A 23,729-nucleotide genomic window follows, 5' to 3' on the forward strand; every position below is an offset into this window, starting at 1 on the left:
TGTGTTCTAATTCAAAACACGTAAAAATGACATACCCTAATGACTGCATTACTTAGCTGTATTCTAATTCCAATCATGCTGGGAAGAACGCACAGACAGATCTACATTTATAAAACAAATGGGAAACTATGAATAAATAGTTTTTAATATAAATGTAAAATTCAGATAGAAATGAATAAACACAATTTCATTTCATGAAACTCATATGGGACCAACGGCTACTAAACATTAGTTTCTATACAATGAGGTACTGCAATAAAGTACCCAATGATAGAGAATATAAAATGTACACTTGACATAAAAATGCAACAAATCGCAGGCTGTATCGAGGTCTGCAGGTGTCAGATTTGAATAAGCCATTTACCTCCAGTCCATGTGCTGCTTGTAGAAAGATGACATGTTGTACAGTATACATGTGATCATAGGAAAGCACAGCCCTCAGTGGTGCATAATATAGGCACGTCACTCTGAAATAAGACATCCACTGAGCTGTGGAGCTTGCAATCTGCAGGCATTACCTATCTGGGGCTCAGTGTCAGGCGGAAGGGTTAATCTCCCCCCTGAGTGGAGTAGACACTCGTGTTTGGTGCAGCCCACGTGTGCAGCAGGAGTGTGCCAGAGAGGAGCTGAGCCCAGCACAGACACAACACAGAGTGATCACAGAGGAACTCAGTCCAGCACAGACACAGAGTGATCAGAGGGAAGCAGAGCCCAGCAAAGGGTGATCAGAGGGGAGCTGATCCCAGCACAGGGTGATCAGAGGGGAGCTGATCCCAGCACAGGGTGATCAGAGGGGAGCTGATCCCAGCACAGGGTGATCAGAGGGAAGCAGAGCCCAGCACAAGGTGATCAGAGGGGAGCTGATCCCAGCACAGGGTGATCAGAGGGAAGCAGAGCCCAGCACAAGGTGATCAGAGGGAAGCTGAGCCCAGCAGAGATACAGTGTGACCAGAGACTGTTCACAGCACTTAGCTCTCCTAGTCCTGGATATCCCCGGCACAGAGCTGGACTTCTTCCCCCTCCTCGGAGACATCGCTTGGAGGGATCACACACAGGTAAGATTCCTATATCTGTAATATCACACTGGGCACTTGGCATTACCACTGACAGCAGCTGGTGTGCAGGGTGGGCTACATTCCTTAGGAAAGTTTACCTGCACATGAAGGATATTTGCCCATTGCAGGTCATTCCTTAGGAAAGTTTACCTGCACAAGAGTGTTAGACAGCAGCTTCTGAGTAGTGAGCTACACTGGGCAGTGGCAGGTACAGTATGCAACAGATTGGTATTCCATGCACATATCATTGTATAGGTTTTACATTGTGCCAATTGCATGGATGCCAATATAGGACGAGATCTAGGCTTTGCGTTGTGCCTAGTCAATATAGAATGAGTTCTGGGGTATATACATTGTGTCTAGTCAGTATAGTATGGGTTCGGGGGTATATAGATTGTGTCAGTCAGTATAGAATGGGTTCGGGGTATATACATTGTGCCTAGTTGGTAAATAATGAGTTCTGGGGTATATACATTGTGCCTAGTCAGTATAGAATGAGTTCTGGGGTATATACATTATGCCCAGTCAGTATAAAATGAGTTCTGGGGTATATACATTGTACCTAGTCGGTATAGAATGAGTTCTAGGGTATATAGATTGTGTCAGTCAGTATAGAATGGGTTCGGGGGTATAATCATTGTGCCTAGTCGTTATAGAATGCGTTCTGGGGTATATACATTGTACCTAGTCAGTATAAAATGAGTTCTGGGATATATACATTGTGCCTAGTCAATATAGAAGGAAGTCTAGACTATGTTGCTTATGCCCATTGCAGGACATTCAATATAGACTAAGATCTATACTATGTACCCATTGCAGGGCAGCCAGTATAAAATAAGTCGGATTTAAGCTGTATCTATATATATATATATATATATATATAATATATATCTGCATATATATATATATATATATATATATATATGTATATATATATATATATATATATATATATATATATATATATATATATATATATATATTGTACACACTGCAGGGCAGTTAGTAAAGAACCGGACAGAGTTCAGGGTATATGCATGGTACCCATTGCAGGGTAGTTAGTATAGAATTGGATGAAGGATATTTGCATTCTGCCCACTGCAGGTCAGTTAGTAAAGAATGATATGTAGAGTAATACATTGTGCCCATTGCAGGTCAGTTAGTAAAGAACGACATGTAGAGTAATACATTGTGCCCACTGCAGGTCAGTTAGTAAAGAATGATATGTAGAGTAATACATTGTGCCCATTGCAGGTCAGTTAGTAAAGAACGATATGTAGAGTAATACATTGTGCCCATTGCAGGTCAGTGGAACGACATGTAGAGTAATACATTGAGCCCACTGCAGGTCAGTTAGTAAAGAATGATATGTAGAGTAATACATTGTGCCCATTGCAGGTCAGTTAGTAAAGAATGATATGTAGAGTAAAACATTGTGCCCATTGCAGGGCAGCTAGTAAAGAATGCTATGTAGAGTATATACATTGTGTCCATTGCAGGGAAGTCAATATAGAATGAGATCTAAGTTGTATCCATTGTATCCATTGTATGGCAATCAGTACAGTATAGATAACTATAGAAGGAAATAGGACAGGGAATGGAATAGAATAGAATAGAATAGAATAGGAAAGGGAGTAGAATAGAATAAGACAGGATGGAGAATTGTATATTGCACTTTGTATTATGAGGATGAACCCTGTCTGATGGCTTTCTTGTGTGCAGGTCCTGGCCATGCTGAAGCCCGGGGAGGCTACTGGATCTGCCTTCCTGAAGGTGGACCCGGTGTACCTCCAACACTGGCAGCAGCTCTTCCCCCAGACACATGTCAAGGCTGGAGTCCTGAGCCACGTTCCTCTCCCTGAGCCTCCAACTGACAACCTCCGCCTGAGACCAGCCTCCCTGTCCTCCACCTCCTCTACCTCCTCTACCCCGACATCAGCACCCTCTGCCCCCTCATCACTGGCCGGAATCACTCCAATACCTACAGTCATAGGACCAGCATCCAGCCTGGAACTGCCAGGCCCACCAAGGAAAGACCTGGTGCTCCCCAGCTGTCAGGAGGGAGCCTCTAGCCGCATCCAGTGTACCCCCGAGGAGTTGGACTATTATCTATATGGCCAACAAAGGATGGAGATCATCCCTCTGAGCAACCCCACCAGTGACCCCAACAACAGTAAGTACCCCTGCAAGAAATACCTAGAGCCTAGCACACCTACTGCCCTGTGCAGAGTGTTGGTGGTGGGGAGGGGAGGGTGGCAGTGTCATCTGGGAGGAAGGAGGGCACCTGACTACATGGTGTCACCGTACACTGATCTTCACATTCCAAACCACAAAAAGTCACATCAGTACTTATCATCACATATCCAACAACAGCCATATGTGCATGCTCTTATCGCTGATATGAGAGTGGTGCTGCTAGGATTAAATAAATTATTTCAGTATTTGAGCATCCACTTTCCAGAAACCCGACATTTCCTGCTGTATGCCAATACAAATTATACAAAGAATTAAATAAAAATCACTGAATGACAACTGTACTCCTAAGAAGCTATATATTACCTTTTTTCTGTTAAACATAATATGTTGCAAATCAATAGACAGTGCAATAACTTTTAATTATGCAAAGAATATATATATATATATATATATATATATATATATATATATATATATATATATATAATCGCTCTCAGCAAAGTTATCCAGTAAGCGGTAATTTCCTTTTCATTCTTACATTAAACACATAACATATTTTCTATTTGTCATTCATTTGTCTCATCCATATTTCCATGTATTAGTAAAGTGTTTTCAATATTAGCCTAATAACGGCATAATGCCATTACTGCTTTCACCGAGGAAAATGAAATATTTTAAATGTTTCACTATTCATTGGTTGTAACATTTTTTACTAAATAAAAAATAATACACTGGAATTTTCCTACTACAGCAAGTATCAGAAACTTTAGGTAGTTTGGAGGATTCTAATGAATTACCTGCGCTTGAGGCTAGAAAATAATTATAATACCAAATATTTATAGGACCTATAATCAATAAATAACAGGGTTTTTCTTTACAGTTATGGCGCCTACATATACCGGCAATTAGACCTCGCTGTATATGTGTACAAAAATATATTTAACGAATAAATTCTGTTAGAGGTTCTGTACTTTTGCTACAAATTTCGAGCTCTCTTTTATTATTAAAATATAACACACACACACACACACATATATATATATATATTATATAATAGATAGATAGATAGATAGATAGATAGATCTATATTATATATATATATATATATATATATATATATATATATATATATATATATATATATATATATATATATATTTTAAACTCTAAAGTTTTTACGCTATTGCAAGTAATGTGTATATGAGGACCAACAGAGTTTTTAAATATACTTGTTTGAATGTTCAATAATTAGCCTCTTTTAATCACAATAATCTTAGTAAGGACCACAATATTATTAATATATATATATTTTTTTTTTGTCTCACGTATAGTTTATCATAAAGAAATCCAGGCTCAGCTTTGCTACTTGTCTATAGGGTGGATAGTAAATCGCTGTGCATGTATGGGGTGGATAGTAAATCGCTGGGCATGTATGGGGTGGATAGTAAATCGCTGGGCATGTATGGGGTGGATAGTGAATCGCTGGGCATGTATGGGGTGGATAGTGAATCGCTGGGCATGTATGTGGGTGGATAGTGAAGCGCTGGGCATGTATGGGGTGGATAGTGAAGCGCTGGGCATGTATGGGGTGGATAGTGAATCGCTGGGCATATATGGGATGGATAGTGAATCGCTGGGCATATATGGGATGGATAGTAAATTGTTGGGCATGTATGGGGTGGATAGTGAATAGCTGGGCATGTATGGGGGTAGTGAATCGCTGGGCATGTATGGGGTGGATAGTGAATCGCTGGGCATGTCTGGGGTGGATAGTAAATCCCTGGGCATGTATGGTATGAATAGTGAATCACTGGGCATGTATAGGGTGGTTAGTGAAGCGCTGGGCATGTATGGGGTGGATAGTGAAGCGCTGGGCATGTATGGGGTGGATAGTGAAGCGCTGGGCATTTATGGGGTGGATAATGAAGCGCTGGGCATGTATGGGGTGGATAGTGAAGCGCTGGGCATGTATGGGGTGGATAGTGAAGCGCTGGGCATTTATGGGGTGGATAATGAAGTGCTGGGCATATATGGGGTGGATAGTGAAACGCTGGGCATGTATGGGGTGGATAGTGAAGCACTGAGCATACATTGGGTGGATAGTGAAGCGCTGGGCATGTATTGGGTGTGTGGCATTCAGTGTGCAGTCACTTGCGTCTATCTGCGGTCAGGGTAAACTATTGGAATAGGACACTAGGATTGTGATTATATCAGCTAATTACATAGAAACTTCAGAGTGACTTCAGAGGACCATAGCATGGTAAAGAGCACATGGATGCAAAAACAGTCTGGGGTATTGGTTCTAATCTGCTAACTGGTAGTTGCTAAATAATTATAATGCATAGTATATAGGTAAGAAGTGAAGCTAGATCAATATCTATCTATCTATCTATCTATCTATCTATCTATCTATCTATCTATCTATCTATCTATCTATCTATCTATCTATCTATCTATCTATCTATCTATCTATCTATCTATCTATCTATCTATCATGCTGGCAGCTGCTTAGTTATTAGAATTTGGTCCATGACAATCATAAACTGATTAGTAACCATTGGATGATGCTGCCAGAGAGGTCTTTTCTGAAACTTCTACTAAACTTGCAGTGATCTAATGCTGTCAGAGTGGTGCTCATTCATGTTAGTGGCTACCAGCAATCTTTTCTGTATCACAGGAAATATTCCTAAAAGACAGAGGTCATCATAATGACTTGTCCCTGTGATCCATCTCATGCTGGGTGCATAGGTCATTCCAAACACAGAGAAGGACCAGCCACCAGGGAAGGACTGTACTGTCCAAGTTACTGAACACCCATAACAATAGCAGGGCAGCTACACAATGCCTGGAAGCTTCAATGGCACCAGCTTGTTAGTGCACTGACTATCTTCTAGACTCAAGTAACTGACAGTTATACACTAATACATACTATGAGGTCATTGTGCTGCTTTGCTAAAGTAGTTGACAAATCTTTAGAAAATAAATTGTTTGACTATTGACTTTAGATATCCAGTTATGTGTAGATTAAATAATAATAATAATAATAATAATAATAATAAAATAATAATAATAATAAAAATAATAATAATAAAAAAAAAAACAGAAATATGCTTTTCACATAATGGGATAATTAAAGTAAATATTCACACAATTTATGATGTGAAGACTCGTAACTCCTTTAGTAAATCAGCTTCAACGTGGTAGTGGTTGGCCTGGTGTTTGTGGCATAACACTGAGCTATTGGCATGGCTTCTCCCATGGCCCTCCCTTGTACACAGGGTATGCAGTCATATATTAGAGTGAGGTTAGAAAAAGGTGCTGGCTGTTTATTTAAGGTGATAAAATGGTCCATCAGCAGTAATCTCCATCGATATGTGCCACAAGGAGATGAAGGATGAGGGGACAAGCCACAATTAATTGCTCTATAGTTTTGTAGGAGAGAGTGGAGCCAGCACAGAGACAGCATCGATCTCAGCTCCCAGCTCCTATTCATCATCTGTACATTGTATATGGGGGTCTCTCAGGGCCAGGGGTGCTGGCTTTATACAGACAATATTCTTGTTTCAACCTTCTCCTACTGACAACAAACATTTCATTCACTCATCTAATCAATCCATGGAAATGCAACCACACTTGCCTTGAAAATATATTTATTTGCCCATACAGTGGAAATAAAAGGGACAGAAAGACTTCATATAGGATTTTTACAGACTCAATAGGACTAAAATAGGAATAGTTACATAGATAAAATCACAGCCAGTTGGTAAAAATTATACCCTGACAGGTAGCTAATGTACCTTACATTGTATACAGTTTTATTGTCCTATACACAGTTAGAAGGAACCCACTATTTTCAGCCACTTTAGGCTCAGAAAGGTTTCTGCAAGGTTCTAAAAAGGATTACTGATACAATTCTTCAACCTTACAGGTTTATTATTATCTAGCAATGCTATTTTCAATTTGTTATTCTCAGTCTAATTAGTAATTATAATTTAGAGCAAAAAGAGACTTAAATTACCTTAAAGGGCATCATAAAAATGTTGTATCCTTAAAACTTTATGGGGTTAGAACATTTAGATAATTTATTTTCTTTTATGTTACATACCTTAATATATCATTGTCTACATTTGTATTTAGCAAGCTTAATGCCTAAGATTGTAAAAGTGTGGAATTGTTCATTCACTTGCATATTAAATTATTGTCAGACCATTATGCTATTGGACAGTTAGGTGTGATTTACTAAAGGAGTGATTTTCACTGTCAGCATAGTGCACCTGTGTGTGTGCATCAAATATCCATTCATGTGCAGAAAACGTTCCTGTCATTTTTTTTTACCCTGTACATGAGTGAAAATTTCTTCTTTTATTCAATCACTCTCTTTGTAAAGTAATATAACATTTTATGTATCTATTAAGTTATCTTATATCATCCTTGATAGTTTAGAGGCTAGTTTGTGAGGATAAAATTAACTATAAAATATCTACAATGTGATAGGTAATATAAGTAGCTGGTTATGGGTATTCCGGATCATAGGTTACAGGTAATACATAGGATAAAAAGTAATATAAATATTGTTATGGATAATAGGTATAGGTAAACCATTTAGGAGTAGTAAACGAACAAGTGGCCTTGTTATATACAATATATTTGTAGAGGCTCTGAAATGTGTATGTGTTAAACATAAATCAATCTACATCTGACAACTTCCCAGATCTTCAGGCTAGCAGGTAATCATTGTTTCATACATAACTGGGTAGTTGCACTTATTCTTTTAGATTGCAAGTTCCCGTGAACAGGGCCCCCTAAACCTCATATATTTAAATTTTATTGTAAATGTTCTGTCTGCCTTTATTTTGTAAAGTGCTGCACAAACATTTTGGCACTATATAAATGCTGTAAATTAATTACTCCATGGTCATGGGCTATGTATGGTTCATATGTGACATGGCTCCAAATGTACTGTAGTTAGGCGCCAATACCTATACTGTCTGCAGGCATATAAGGTGATTTACTAAAGTAATTGTTTAGAGGAATTTTAGGTTTTCACTTCCAATGCTTAAGCAGATAAGGCAAAAAAGTAACTTCTCCCACTCTTGTTACAAGTGAGTACAGATCTTTTAATCATCATCATCATCATCATCATCATCATCATCATCATCATAGGATACCATATATAGCTCTATTTGTATCAAACATACAACGAGGCAATGAAAAGTGATCCAAACTGTTTAGAGCTGAATAACAATACACTCATCCAGTATATTACACCATGTTATCCTTCCCTGATAGTATGATGCTTGTGAGCCTATATCTGTTGGGAAATACATTTTTTTTCTACACATCACCCACATTGCCAGCAACACACTTAGAACATTGTTTATTGGGCTGACAATAATGTGCAGAGTCCCTGCTTTACCATCAGTAATTCTTTATACATATTGGACAATGTACTTGTAAAGGTAATTATACATCCTATACCAGAAGTGCCAAGTTTCTTTATAAGTCACCTCAGCCTTCAAAGTCCTAAAAGACAGATTCTAGACAGAGTCTCATCAGAAGTAATCAGATGGCCCAAAAGCTGTTCATTTATTTTTTTTGTTTTATCCTTTCACTATATGTGTATAGCCCAACTAATACCAATATGTCCTTTGTGTTAAAAGTGCTAGACGTGGCCTGTGAGGATAACCATAGCATGCAGGGATGATGGACAGATACAGACTGCTCATTCACCTTACCATAGACATTGACAGTCATTATAATTCAAAAAATCTATACATGTCACTGGTGTATGGTAACTTTAAGGACTTGTTCACAGCATGTCGGCTGAAATGCATTTTTCTGCACACCACCACACATGTATGGTGTGAGCAAGTCCTTCCCGTCCATTAATTTTCAGGAAAATTCACAAAGGGCAGAGATTGCCCTGCCCTGATCCTGTACGGGTACTTCAAGTGAACATAGGTTGGAGTATATATCCTTAATTTAATATATCAGCCATTTCGTCAGTTGTAATTCTAGTTTTTCATTCTGCCTGAATCTTATTATATGACACATTTAGCCAACTGAACTGGGGATAGATTATTATAATGGGAGTATTGTGTGTGTGTGTGTGCGTGCGTGCGTGCGTGCTTTTGTTTGTGTATGCGAAAGTTAAATTGCCCCAGAAGTTTACCATTAAAGTACATTTTTTTCCACTACTACCACTAGTGCCCAGTCATATATTCAGTCGCATATTCAGTTATATCCTAGCACTCAATTTGCTCCTAGCCTTTCTATGAATTCTTCAATTTTGAGTAAATATTACCAATACATACACAGTCAACAGCTTCTCATTCTAAAAGTTGGAAATTCAAACAGAAACTTCCAAACCATTTATTGATTTTTCCACTGTTGATTACTAAGTATAAATACACTGGTTCATGTAAGCCAGAATTCAATACAGATTACACTAACCTATCTGATGCTTCTAGCTTTAGGTAACACTGAATATTTCTGGTGATCTTGTATGCTTTATTTGATGTTTTTTGCTACCCTTCCATCATCCCTTGTGGCCAACCACCGGTACTTACTACAGCCAGCACTTTTGTCTGGGGCTGATTTACTAAAGGAGATAATGTTCACTTATTAAAAAGAGATTCAAAAGCTGGGGTCATGTCAATCAATCATGTGCAAGCCAAAATCCAATGTTGAATCTTCACTTGTACGTGACAATCTAAAGCTGGATACACACTATCCAACTTTTGTGGTTAGATTTCCTTCAGATTTACCTTTTCTATGTAGTGCAAGGGCCTGCCAGATTTCATACAAATTGAAAGTGTTTAGGTTTGACCTCATATTATATGGTTTTGGTAAGTCTAAAGGAAAAAGTCTTCAGAAAATCTTATAGTGTGTATGGCCCTATAGTCATCATAGACTCATATTATTTAATACGATAGATAGACATTTTCTACTGCAAATCAACACTTTTGTCCTAACGTTTCTTAGTACTCTAATCAAATGCAGCCACAGTACATCTCCATTTATTACAACCATAGGCACAGACAGTGCATTTCTTTATAGTCAGTGTTTACTACTAGCTTCTTCTCACTAGGGGGTTGATTTACTAAAACTGGAGAGTGCAAAATCTAGTACAGCTGTGCATGGTAGCCAATCAGCTTCTAAATTCAACTTGTACAAATAAGCTTTGATACAAAAAAAAAATCTGGAAGCTTATTCGTTTCTATGCAGAGCTGCACAAGATTTCACACTCTCTAGTTTTAGTACATCAATCTCTAGGTGTGCTATATGTATGCATTTGGGTTGTATTACTAAGCGAATAGAGACTGCTCACCTTGCAAAGTAAATGTTCACTGAGCTACATAAATTAGGTAAAGATGTTTGTACTGCAATCATCCAATCATGTGCAAGAAAAGAAAATCCTGTTTTCGCTCGTTTCTTTTGACCAGGACTCCACGCTGAGCATTGCTTGGTCTCTTTTTATAAAGCTCTTCTTATAAAGCTTTTATAAAGCTTTTGCTGTACTTTATTACATTTTAGCACTCGTCTGGCTCTGCTGACTGTGTTACGATTTTGGCAAAAAAAGTAACGAAAAGCATGCTAACGTGTAGTAAAGTGCAACGCGGAACATGCATATTTGTATACTCATATAATGTAAGCCCTGCCTCAGTGCAAAAGGATTAGGGAGAAAAACTGGAAGGGGACCCTGGACTGGTTTTAACAGTTAAACAAAAGAACAATAACAGTTTCTCTGAAGTAACACCATGGCTTAATGCGCTGGTTTGGCTTTGCAACAAATAACATCTGTTTTGTATGTTTTTTTCCTAATTTTTTATATTAACATAAACCACCTATTGTGTCCACTCTTTTGGACTGCAACACTTAACAATATGTCTCTGACAGTTTTGGCTTGACAGTTAGCTAGCAAACATTTTCACACTCTCTGCCGTGTAAGATTTTTAAAAAAGTGGCCATCGGAAACAAGGGGCCATTTGGGATAAAATGCTATAGAAAAAAATGAAATGTGAAAGAAGTTTGTCTGTAGAGTACATGGGATGAAGGTTACATAGTTATATAGTTATCTGGTTGAAGACACAAGACCATCAAGTTCAACAAACACAGAAAAACACGCACACACACAAAACCTCCATATACACTGTCCTATACCCACAGTTCCACAGTTGATCCAGAGGAAGGCAAAACAAAAAAACCCAATAAAGCATGATCCCATTTGCTCCAGTGGGAGGAAAAAAAATTCCTTCCCGATCCCCAACAGGCAATCAAATCTTCCCTGGATCAACTTTACCTAAAAATATTAGTATACAGTTATATTACGTTGCTCTGAATTCTTTTTTATTCTTGATATTATGGTAAATAGGTGGTTGGTTTGCAAGCTGAACTCAGGCTACTCCTAAAAAACAGGTCAGGTTGTTTAGGAAACAACAGAGCAACAAAAAAATGGATTAGTTAAAGGATAAGGTCTGGGTTAACTTTTTTTGTTTTCTAAAGTCAATAACCAATGCGTTTTAGGGGTTACACAATTCTGCAGTCTTGAGGGTTGCTGGAGTGGGTGATTGTTTTTTGTGTCAAATTGGGCAATCAGTGTAGAAAAACAGAGGTCTGGTCGTGGTATTTGTTCTATAGAAAGAATGGTGGTGGTAAAAGAAGCTGTACTAAATAATTTATTCCGCCCATTTGGAGCTGGGAGGATAGTGCCAGTAGCAGCAAGAATGCTTCTGTTTCCAAACAGTGATCCCGGCAAAGCAAATGATATAGAAAATTTGAAAACTTGATGAACATCCCAGTTAAAACAGAATGATGAAGTTAACACTCACTCCTTATGTTCTTTTTTCAAGCCACTCTTAGTACAGGTATGTCCTCATCTCAGTCTCATCTAGAATAGCGCTGTCTTGTGGCTTTGCAAAAAAAAAAAGTCTAAGCAAGACAAAGTTATGGAGAAAGAAGAGCTGTATGAAAACTCCCAACATTTTGAATGTGCTAAACATTTAGACTTTAAACTAGTGGCAGCGATCAGGGCACCCTTGACAAATGTTGGGGCTCGCACTATTTTCATTATTATTGTTGAGTCAGGTTATGATGACATTGATGTGGTATTGCAATGTTTCTCAACTCCATACCTCAAGTAATCCCAACATGTCATGTTTTCAGGATCTCCATTATTTTGCACAGGTGATTTGATCAGTTTCACTGCCTTAGTAATTACTACAGCCGTTTCATATGAGGGGAATACTAAAAACATGACTAGTTGGGGGTACTTGAGGACCGGAGTTGAGAAACATTGTGGTATTATAACAGATGAGATGTGGAAACTGATTCAGGCTCCATGCACACTGAGCTTAAAAAAAAATGACAGTTCCCCTGGCAGAAAAAAAAAACCATTCATATATAGCGTTTTTGTTCTGCCAGAAAGCTCCAATCAAAAACGCAAATGAGAAGGTTTTTTTTTCCTGCCGCTAAATGCTTAGCCCAAAATATGTCTCTAATCATTCTAATGTGCATGGACACATAGGAAAACATTGAGCTGTTTCTACAGGCAGAACACAAAACTCCTGTAGTAGCAGCAATTTTTAAGCCAGTGTGCATGGAGCCTTAGGCCCCTTTCACACGGTCGATCCAATCCGCCGGTCAGTTTTTCAGGCGGACCGGATCGGATGCTCCATGCATCCCTATGGGGCAGCGGGTGTCAGCGCTGACACCCGCTGCTATCCGATTCCGATCCTTTCCATGAAATCCGGATGGATAGAAACCCTCTTTTCCATCCGTCTGGAGGATCGGATCAGATTGGATGAGAATGGACAGGCGGTCCGTTCTCATCCGATTTTCCCATAGAGGACAGCGGGGATCTGACAGCTCCGTCTCTGCACACAGAGCGGAGACGGAACTGTCCTCCACCTGCTCAGCGGGGATCGGCGGATTGATCCACCGCTGAGCAGGACTCCGTCTGGCGCACCGCCCGTGTGAAAGGGGCCTTAGGGTGCTCATAAGGAGATATCAGTAAAGGAAGGTGGTGTTGAAGAAGGTGACTTGCCGTAACATATTACCAAAAAAATAAAGTTATCTGGTTGTACGGCTTTTCTTAAAGTGGCAAGCTTTGTTACTGTAGATGCTGTTTTTCTGCTCCTTCTTAAGATGTCAAGATGGATTCAATTGGTATGAGTTTAGGGGACATTGGGGAAATTGCATGGGAACCTTTGTCCATTCTGTTCATGATTGGATATTGTATCTATTGCTGCATGCAGTGTGTATGTAAACAAAGACCAAGCCACATTGGAAACTGCTGCCATATACAGCAATATATGAGATGTCATTACATTTTTCTGTAGGACAAGCACAGTGGTCACAATCAAGCACATCCTCCTCATCTTCATCAGCACAGATATCATTCAAAATCCCAAACTAACTTTCTTATTGTTATAATCAGCTGCAGCTACCCAGATTGTGTTGGCCTCTAGTAATGATTGAGAAAAAGCAACACCCTACCAAACATGAGAGCCATAGTGCCACACAAAGGCATTGATCATCAGCCAATGCTGGCTTTACAAATCATTGGTTTCAGGCAACCTTCCACCTAAGATGGGTATACTCTAGTAGATTTTTGAATTTAAATTCTCAGTGCATTTGAAGGCTTGACAAATGTAGTCCGAAAGTAGCTCAAAAGTTTGATTTTGGAGCAAATGGGCTTAACTGAAAGAAAACCCACATACACTGTTAGTACATTGTTCCTTTGAATTTTCCCATTACTGCGGTCAAAAACAAACATCAATTTGACCCCCACTAACAATTAGAAAATCAACTGAATGTTCTTAAAATGAAATCCTACTAATGTATTCCCAGGTTTACTCTACTGCTTTGGTTAAATTAGGTTAAATTATAGCTAAAGAAATAACTTTTTGGCTAGAGTAGGGAAGTTTTGAATCCCCTTCAAGGTTTTCTGTTTGTGTCCCCACTGGTCTGGGAGATTCACCCCCTCTGTAGGGTGATCATTGGTGATCATTGCTACAGTATCAGAAAGAGATAGGGAATTTTACATTTGTTACTACAACACTAAGGGCTTGATTTATTAAAACTGGAAAGTGCAAAATCTGCTCCAGCTCTGCATAGAAACCAATCAGCTTCCAGGTTTGTTTTTCAAGGCTTAATTGAACAATCTGAAGTAGAAGCTGATTGGCTACCATGCACAGCTACACCCGATTTTGCACTCTACAGTTTTAGTAAATCATCCCTTAAGTAAGGGAAAATCTTCCAGTAGGGATACTATTTCAGTGACAACTATCTAAAAGATATTACCCAAATTTGAAACACATTTTTTACATTTCTTGCTTTGCCTTTAGGACAGGAAGTGAAGGGAAATTCTACCTTGAATAGATATAGACAGCAACAAAAACCTAGCAACAATTTTAATCCTATCCCACTTTAACCAACCCCCCCCCCCCAAAAAAAAAAAAAATGTTATATGCTCTGAGATTGTTTTATTGTATTACACATTAGAAATAGTGCCGGTTTATATTATTTTTCGATTTTTTATTGGTATGTGGTAACACTACACAGATTGGCAACTTTTTCTTTATTTGTTATCACACACACACTTTATTTTTAGCTTTACTATTTTTATTGGTAGCGCATTGGTTCTCTACACTTTACACGTTAAAAAGTGCTGCTTCATAGAAAATGTTGTTTTACGGTTTCCTCCTCTGTTTTTCCTTTTTAGATTAGATCACCTGAATGTCAAAATAATAAAAACAAGCTAGTCTAGTGTTTTCCTGGAAAGTAGATTTAATGGAAAGCTGAACTCCAAGAAGCTATAACATATATAACACAAATCGAGTTATGTATTCATTGAAAGTAGTTTTAAAAAAAATTATTTAGCATTCATTCTTAATTTTTTCTTGATGTCAGCTTCCTTTTCCCATTGCACAATAGCGCTCAGACTGGGAGAGGGAGGGACCAATCATAGCTCTATTGCAGTAGAGACAAGAGTGGTAATCTCATTGGTCTGCTGCTTTTCCTTTATTGTCCAATTAACAGACTGAGTGTAGTTTAGTGACTGACCAGCATATATTGCCTAACTATAACAGAGAAAAGTAAGGTCGTTGTTCTGGCTGTTTTGGCTGGCAAGGATGCCTGGGTCCGAAGACTGGTTGAATGCAATTGCAATTGCTTTGGCAGGTAAAACATTTCATGTATATGTATTTCATCTGCATACTCATCTGCTTGTCTGGAGTTCAGCTTTAAGATGCCTTAGAGGGATGTTTGCACTGCATGCATTTACCTTGTCTGACATGCACTTACATCTCATTTCCACTGACTGAAGGATTTAATCTAATTTAAGGCTAAAGTAACAACAAACCTAAACATTAGCTGATCATTTGATCTAGTTTAATATGCCAAAAGTAGCAATAACTAAAAAATAAACACTGCCCCATTGGTGTAGTTCGGGGATCTTCAAACTACGGCCCTCCAGCTGTTGCGGAACTACATGTCCCATGAGGCATTTTAAAACTTTGACATTCACAAAAATGACTAGGCATAATGGGAATTGTAGTTCCTGAACAACTGGAGGGCCATAGTTTGGAGACCCCTGGTCTAGTTCAACATTCAAACACTGCTTGTATGTTATTGGCAAATCACAAATACTAATTATAATACTAATATACTTTACTAATATAATATACTAATATACTAATATACTAGTACACTAGTACTAGTATACTAATATACTAATATATATAGTATATAATACTATTATATACTAATTAATAATACAAATTATAATACTAATATACTAATATAATATACTAATATTAATACTAATATACTAGTACACTAGTACTAGTATACTAATATACTAATATATACAGTATATAATACTATTACATACTAATTAATAATACTAATTATAAAAAATACTAATTGACTCCTAATTTCTGCAGCACATACAACATCATGTATAGCCGATAGTATTTATTTTTCATTTATTTATGACAGGTATTTAAAGTGCCAAACATTTATGTAGCACTTTACATATATATAATACATTCACATCAGTCCCTTCCCTCAAGGAGCTTGCAATCTAAGGTCCCTACCTCACATTCATACATACACATGCAAGGTGCCAATATAGACATGGTCCAATTAACCTACCAGCATGTGTGCGGAGTGTGGGATAGGGAAATTCATTAATTGCAGTGTAAATATGGGGTGTAACTAATTATAGAAGTATAATCATCTCTACTAATAAGGTTCAGCAGGAAAAAAAAATCCCCTAAACCATATCTGAAGTGAGTGGAGTACAAACTAGTAATTCACACCCAATGTTCTTACAGGGAATCTGTCTACAAGAAAAAATACTTCAATATGTAGCAGTTCACTAACAAGATAAAGTAACATGTTTCTGCCGAGGCCTGTCAGTGGGCAAGTTAACATTATAATTCAATGCTGAAGGCACTCTGGGAGCAGTAATTTTCAATAACTGTCAGCAATGTCCAGTTACAGGACAGGGTGAAGAGATACTAACCCTTTGCAGCTTTCAGATATTATAGAATCAGGGATAGATAAAAGGCACCAGGTCCACTGTTTTTCCACTGTTCTTTACTCAGCCAGGGCAGAATAATGTAAAACTGAAATGTATTCCATAATCCTAACCTAGACGGTTGCCATATACATTGTGCTAATCTAAATAAGGAAATTCCAGGCACATGGGCTGCTCTGTCTGTTGAGTCTGTGAAAAACTGTTAACATTTTTCGCACCCTAATGACCAATGTATGAATATTATTCCATGAACAATGTGGATGCTCGATTGGATAATTTAAATCTGCATAACTGAATGGTTGAAGTGAACAATCCTGCACCTTTTCTGCTTTGTAAAGTAAATGTTTGCAGAGTTTAGTGAATAAGATAAAGCAATGATCTAGTATGTACTCTTGCACACGATAGGTTATGTCATGTAAATACATCATCACTTTATTCACCAATCCTCCTATTCGTTGCAGCCAAAGAAGCTGCCATCTTGGCCTCTGTTTGATCTGCAGTTGCCATGATGCAGCACATGTGATCATTATGATACCAGCTATTTGATGGTTTGACAGTTCAGTTAAGAGCACAAGCAAATGTGACAGTTATCATTCATTGCACGCCTTAAATGGAATTGTTTTGGGAAACAGTTAAATTGATGGCTGTAACCCCAATAATAGAATGCAAGCGTTTGATCTCATTTTATTAATCTTCACTTTGACTTGTAGCATTTAGTAGAGCTGCACGATTCTGGATAAAATGAGAATCACAATTGTTTTGCTTAGAAGAAAGATCACGATTCTCTCACAATTCTGAATCTGGATAAAGAGCACTGTGCAACACTTTGGGCGCAAGTGTTTATAATTGAATGCTGGATATTATTCGCTCTCTGGTGAGTGTTTTGACACATCGCACTGTTACAGTAGGCTTTTGAATCAAGAAAGGATCGTCAGTTCACAGCAGTTGGTTACACGTAGGACTTTGTTTATTTATCTAACACATGGACTTTTTTTTTTTCATTTTTAAGCGCTGCACCAAATTTATTTATCACATGCTTCTCCCCTATCCTTGAAAATATAATTGGCTGAATCATAGAAATGCTGGATTAAGATCGTGGGGGAAGTTGAATCGAGATCGCAATCTTTTAATGATTAAATCTAGCATGTTTTCTAAAAAGCTGGCTAAAAACAACCCACTTCTGCCCCATCTAAACTCCTAGTATAACATGTAGGCAAGGATCAAGTCGTTTTGGGCCTGGTACACATGGACTGGTACACATGGGTCATCCAGTTCAACATAAACCAGCCGACATTCGATTCGTGTGACCATCAGCCTGTCGAACGGGCATGTTGGAAAACAAGCGTCTGGTCGACATCCGATCAGCACTGGCAGCCAATAGCTGCGAGAAATGACCATTGCATTCTGGTGAGGGGGCAGTCCCCCTGTCAGAACACAATGGCTCAATGGGGAGAGTGCTGTACTAACATTGCTTAGTTATTACAGCAAGCTCCTCCGTTTTTTATCGTTCTGCCTGCTGGGTTGAAAAAAAAAAAAAAAAAAAAAGTGTGTACCAGGCTTTAGGGTACCCAATAAGGCAATGATAAGTATTCTAGATGTCAGGAACATTTTTTTTTATAACACATAGGGGTTGATTTTTTTAAAACTGGAGATTGTAAAATTTGGTGCATCTGTGCATGGTATCCAATCTGCTTCTAAATTCCGCTTGTTTAATTAAGCTTTGACATTAAAACCTGGAAGCTGATTGGTTTCTGTGCAGAGCTGCACCAAAATTTTGCATCCTCCAGTTTTAGCAAATCATTACCATAGAGTTTTTCCAACTAGTTGGACATTATGAAGTTGCTTTTTTTGAATGAGGTGAGAATCTTCATACAGTAAAATGCACAAATATTCACTTCAATTATTCATTCGTGTGAAAAGCAAATTCCTTTTATCTTATTTTATCCATACCTGATTGGGTATTTAAAGTGAACATGAATTTGCTTTGCACATGAATCATAAATTAAAAATAATTTTTGTAAAATGCGCATATCTCTGTGCATCCTGGACAACCCTCCTTCTTTTCAATTGCAAGAGAAAACGAAAGTGCTATCTGTGTATACACCGCTTTAGTACATCAGACGAGTTGCACATCGAAGTGTAGTAAATTCAGCTAGATTAGACGGTATGGTTTACAATAGCCAGAGACAGGCAGATGTCTTATTAAATATGGTGGACAGGGAAACACTTGTCCAGTTTGCCAAGTGCCAGGACCAGGTTCTGTTTTTGTGTGACTTGAAGACGCACTGGTATCTTCATTCTGATTTCTCATTGAGAAGAGGATCTGTCAGACTGCTCAGAGATTTTCCAATGAATTATACAATTGTCTAATAGTGATGCCCCGGAATTACCTTATACTTGAGTGAGCGTTGTAGTGGGCTCTGACAGATAGGAATGGGATCAGGCTGTCTATGGTCATCCTTACACATCAGCAATGCTTTGCTTCTCTATATAATCCTGTTTGATATTGACATTGTATACTAGAAAAAAAATTAGCTCTAAATATAATCTGTGTTAGTACAGTATTAGATAATCCCAGTAAGCATTTGTTGACAAAGATGTCACTTAAAGGTATAGTGTCCATCCAAAATAACAGAAAGCAATGACTTCTATGCTTAAATGAACAATCCATTCCTAAATCTCGCTGTTGGCCTTTTACACCGACTGCCATTGAGTCCCCAATTATAGCAGTTTTTGTGTGTGGACACCTGTCACTAACAAGTACATTGAGAAGAGCAATGGATTTCAACAAGACCGCTCAAGAGGCCTCAAGGGATGGACAATGACATTTGATCACTATTGACCCGAGCTGGATTGAACAAAAGTGCTTTCATTTGCCATACAAGTTGTCAAGAGAAACCATTATTTTAAGTCATTACAATGGAAGGTCTGCATATGGGGCACACTTATACACATGCGTGTTAGCCTGAGTCCACACACGTGCCATAAATATACCTTATAAATGAAAATTACATTGTTAAATTATATTTTTATGCTGTGAAGCATAAGACAAAACCATGCAAATCAGTCATACACAGGAAACATATTCTATCCATTGGTTTGCTAAAAAGGTAGAGAATGTTTACTTAGTAAAATAAAAGTTCATTTAGCAATTCAGGGCTATGTAAAAAAAAGTTTTTTAAATCATCTTCCATGATTGGGTATTCAAAGCGAGCACTGCTTCACTGTGCTTAATGAACTAAATTATTATTCTTAGGTTAAATTGCAATATATGTACATGTCAGACAGATTCTCACACATACAGGGCCTGATTTACTAAAGTTAACAATACACTTCACTGTCCACTAATTTGAGGCAATGTTGCACAGCTGCCCTTAATTTGGTTAACAAAGATGCTGATACACAACCTCCATCACCCATTGCCACAATAAAGATATTATCAGTTCTGCATGTGCATATTTTTAATTGTACATATTAGAATTATGGTATTTCAGCTATGGTTATTATATATTATAATATACTTATTTGTTTGGGTAGATAGATATTTTACAAGCTATTTTGCATGATGTATTAATAGTTTAAACCATCGAACAATTACAGTGGATTGTTCCTGAACACCATTATACAATATTCTCCCCCCACATATGCGCATGAAATCTTGCAGCCACCTAAAACTGCATTTTTTTCTAAAATATGTTTCAAAACACACGTGTTTTGATACCCTTTGGTTAGTATATTAGAATATGACACAATTATTGGTTGACTCATGATAAATATACATAATCCATAATCTACAGCGGGTGTCAGTGTAAAGTTAACCATACCTAAAAGCAGATAGCAAACACAGTGCGTTTTTAACAGTAGTGCATGCACTACTTTTCATGTGATGCAGTGTGATTTCAGCCAATTAAAACCACCCAAAAAGTAGGTATTTACAGAGTTAAAATAAATAAATCTTTATTAACCACCCACTGTACATATACTGAGGCAGGGCGGCCCTCAAGCACAAAATCACATATATTTACATGATTTTGCTTTAAGGCTCTAGGGCGTGCACGTGCTACCGGAGCCACGCTCCCGCTGTAAATAGACACAGCGGGAGCCAGTCCGCTGAACCAGCAGCTGCGATCGCTGCCGGCCTCCCGCGATTGTCCTGTGATCGCCCCTGAGGTTAATCTCTTCCCTGCCAGTGTCATTTATACAGTAACAGTGCATATTATTTAGCACTGATCACTGTATTGGTGTCACTGGTCCCCCAAAAAGTGTCATATTTGTCCAGCGCAATGTCGCAGTCCAGCTAAAAATTGCTGATCCCCTGCATTACTAATAAAAACAATTAATAAAAAAAAAAAGTCCATAAATCTTCATATTTGTCCGGCGCAATGTCGCAGTCCCGCTAAAAATTGCTGATCGCCGCCATTACTAATAAAAACAATTAATAAAAAAAAAGTCCATAAATCTATCACATAGTTTGTAAACGCTATCACTTTTGCGAAAACCAATTAATATATCCTTTTTAGGATTTTTTTTAGTACAAATATGTAGCAGAATACAACTTGGTCTAAACTGATAAAGAAATTCGATTTTTCTATTTTTTTTTCATTGGGAATGTTTTATAGCAAAAAGTAAATTATATTGTTTTTTTTTTTTCAAAATTGTCGGTATTTTTTTTGTTTAAAGCACAAAAAATAAAAACTGCAGAGGTGATCAAATACCATCAAAAGAAAGCTCTATTTGAGGAAAAAAAAAGGAAATCAGTTTTATTTGTGTACAGCGTCGCACGACCGCGCAATTGTCAGTTAAAGCAACGCAGTGCCGTATCGCAAAAAATGGATTGGTCATTAAGGGGGTACAACCTTCTGGGACTGAAGGGGTTAAACCACCTATTTTCTTTTCAGCTAGTCTTGTAATTTTCACACCTCTACCAGACAGAACAGCCAGGAAAATAACTCTACCATTTCTTGCATCAATGTCCTCCTAATTGGATAAAGATGATGCTAAATTAGCAGGCTCTAGGCAGAGAGGTGGTATATAAATCTGCAGTAAACACATGTACAGTATATTCCGGCTGTGTATCGTGCTATTTGCATGAAGCTCTGCTTTATAGGTACAGAACTACTTGAAAATCTATTGATCTCAGACAACGCTGCATGGATATCTTGGGGTTCTTGTCAATGGTGTTGTGTTTTCCATTAGAATGAAAGCCACTGCATTTGAATGAACAAGAAAATGCTGTGATTGCTCTGCTTTGCAAATGCACCTAAAACTTTGTAGTATATGACTCAACAAAATGAGTGGAAAATAGACTTGATTTCACTTCCTGTTGTGTGTAAGTAAATGTAAACTAATAATTTATATTTATTGATTAATTTGCTTGCCTAACAGGTAATAAAAACACACACACTGTACACTGTATGTAATATATATATTACATTTCTTATTTGCTATTTTTTCTAATAGATGTAAATGTTTAGCCTTACAAATGTGTCAATACAACAGGGTTGATTTCTCACTTTATTAGGTGTTAAAAATGAAAAACGTACCCCCAGAGAGATAAGAAAGTAATGTTTCTAAATTTGAATTGAATTAATATAATCATTTTATGCATGCAACAAATTTTTATGCTCATAAGAATAGTTATTAGACTATTTTATAATGTTCAAAAAATTATATAAATTATCAAAAATTCCTTAGATTGTAAGGGCTAACAAGCAAGGCCCTCTGATTCCTACTGTATTAACCACTTTAGCCCCAGAGGATTTTGCTGCTTAATGACCAGGCCGCTTTTTTCAACTTGGCACTGCGTGACTTTAACTGATAATTGCGCTGTCATGCAATGCTGTACCAAAACGAAATTTATGTCTTTGTTTTCCCCACAAACAGGACTTTTTTTTGGTGGTATTTGATCACTTCTGTGCTTTTTTCTTTTTGCGATATTAATAAAAACAGAGCAAAAATGTTATGAAAAATTTACATTTTCTACTTTGACTGTTAAAAAATATCCAATTTATTAAATTTTTGTCATATATTTAGGACAAAATGTATTTAGCTACTTGTCTTTGACAAAAAAATTCTCAATGAGCGTATTTTTATCCACTTTAAGACCAGAAGATTTTACCCCCTTCCTGACCAAGCCATATTTTGCGATTCGGCACTGCGTAATTTTAACGTACAATTGCGCGCTCGTGCGGCACTGTACCCAAACAAAATTTACGTCCTTTTTTACCCACAAATAGAGCTTTTTATGGTGTTTGATCACCTGCACGATTTTTAATTTTTGAAAAAAAGAGCGACAATTCTGAAAAAAAAACTATATTTTTCACATTCCGATATATAACATTCCCACAAAAAAATTTAAAAATCTAGATTTTTTAACATTTTAGGCCAATTTGTTTTCTGCTACGTATTTTGACTGGTTTGCGCAAAAGTTATTGCGTTTACTAACTCCGGGAAAGATTTATGTCATTTTTATTGTTTTGTGTTTTTTTTACTAGTAATGGTCTATGTCGCTGGACCCAGGGGAGCCAACCTGCCGCAGTAATATTACTTAAAGGAGTGGTAAAGGCAGAAGGTTTTTTTATCTTAATGCATTCTATGCATTAAGATAAAAAGCCTTCTATGTGCAGCAGTCTCCTCAGCACCCCCTAATTCTTACCTGAGCCTCATCTGTCCACGAGTCCCTCGGCCTCCTGGGACTCTCCCTCCTTATTAACTGAGGCACAGCAGTGGTGCCATTGGCTACCACGGCTGTCAATTAATGTCAGTTAGCCAATCAGGAGAGAGAGGGGGAGGGCTGAACCACAGCTCCATGGCTGAATGGACACATGGTGGGGCAGCTTGGCTTGGGTGCCCCATAGCAAGCTGCTTCTTGTGGGGCACTCGTCAGGAGGGAGGGGCCAGGAGCGCTGAAGAGGGACCCGAGAAGAGGAGGA

At 37.8% G+C, this 23,729-nt stretch overlaps 1 protein-coding gene across 1 annotated transcript in view; it reads left to right on the forward strand.

Moving 5' to 3' along the window:
* Positions 1–517: 517 nt before the first annotated feature.
* PRDM6 (PR/SET domain 6) overlaps positions 518–23,729 on the forward strand; it is a 190,267-nt gene continuing 167,055 nt past the window's right edge. The window contains exons 1-3 of the mRNA XM_082260864.1: positions 518–814; positions 908–1,055; positions 2,778–3,228. Coding sequence (XP_082116990.1) covers positions 2,787–3,228 — 442 coding nt within the window. The 5' untranslated portion in view covers positions 518–814; positions 908–1,055; positions 2,778–2,786. The remainder of the gene's footprint in view (positions 815–907; positions 1,056–2,777; positions 3,229–23,729) is intronic.

This window comes from Pelophylax lessonae (assembly GCF_965119305.1).
Source record: "Pelophylax lessonae genome assembly, chromosome: 1".
Taxonomy (NCBI): domain Eukaryota; kingdom Metazoa; phylum Chordata; class Amphibia; order Anura; family Ranidae; genus Pelophylax; species Pelophylax lessonae.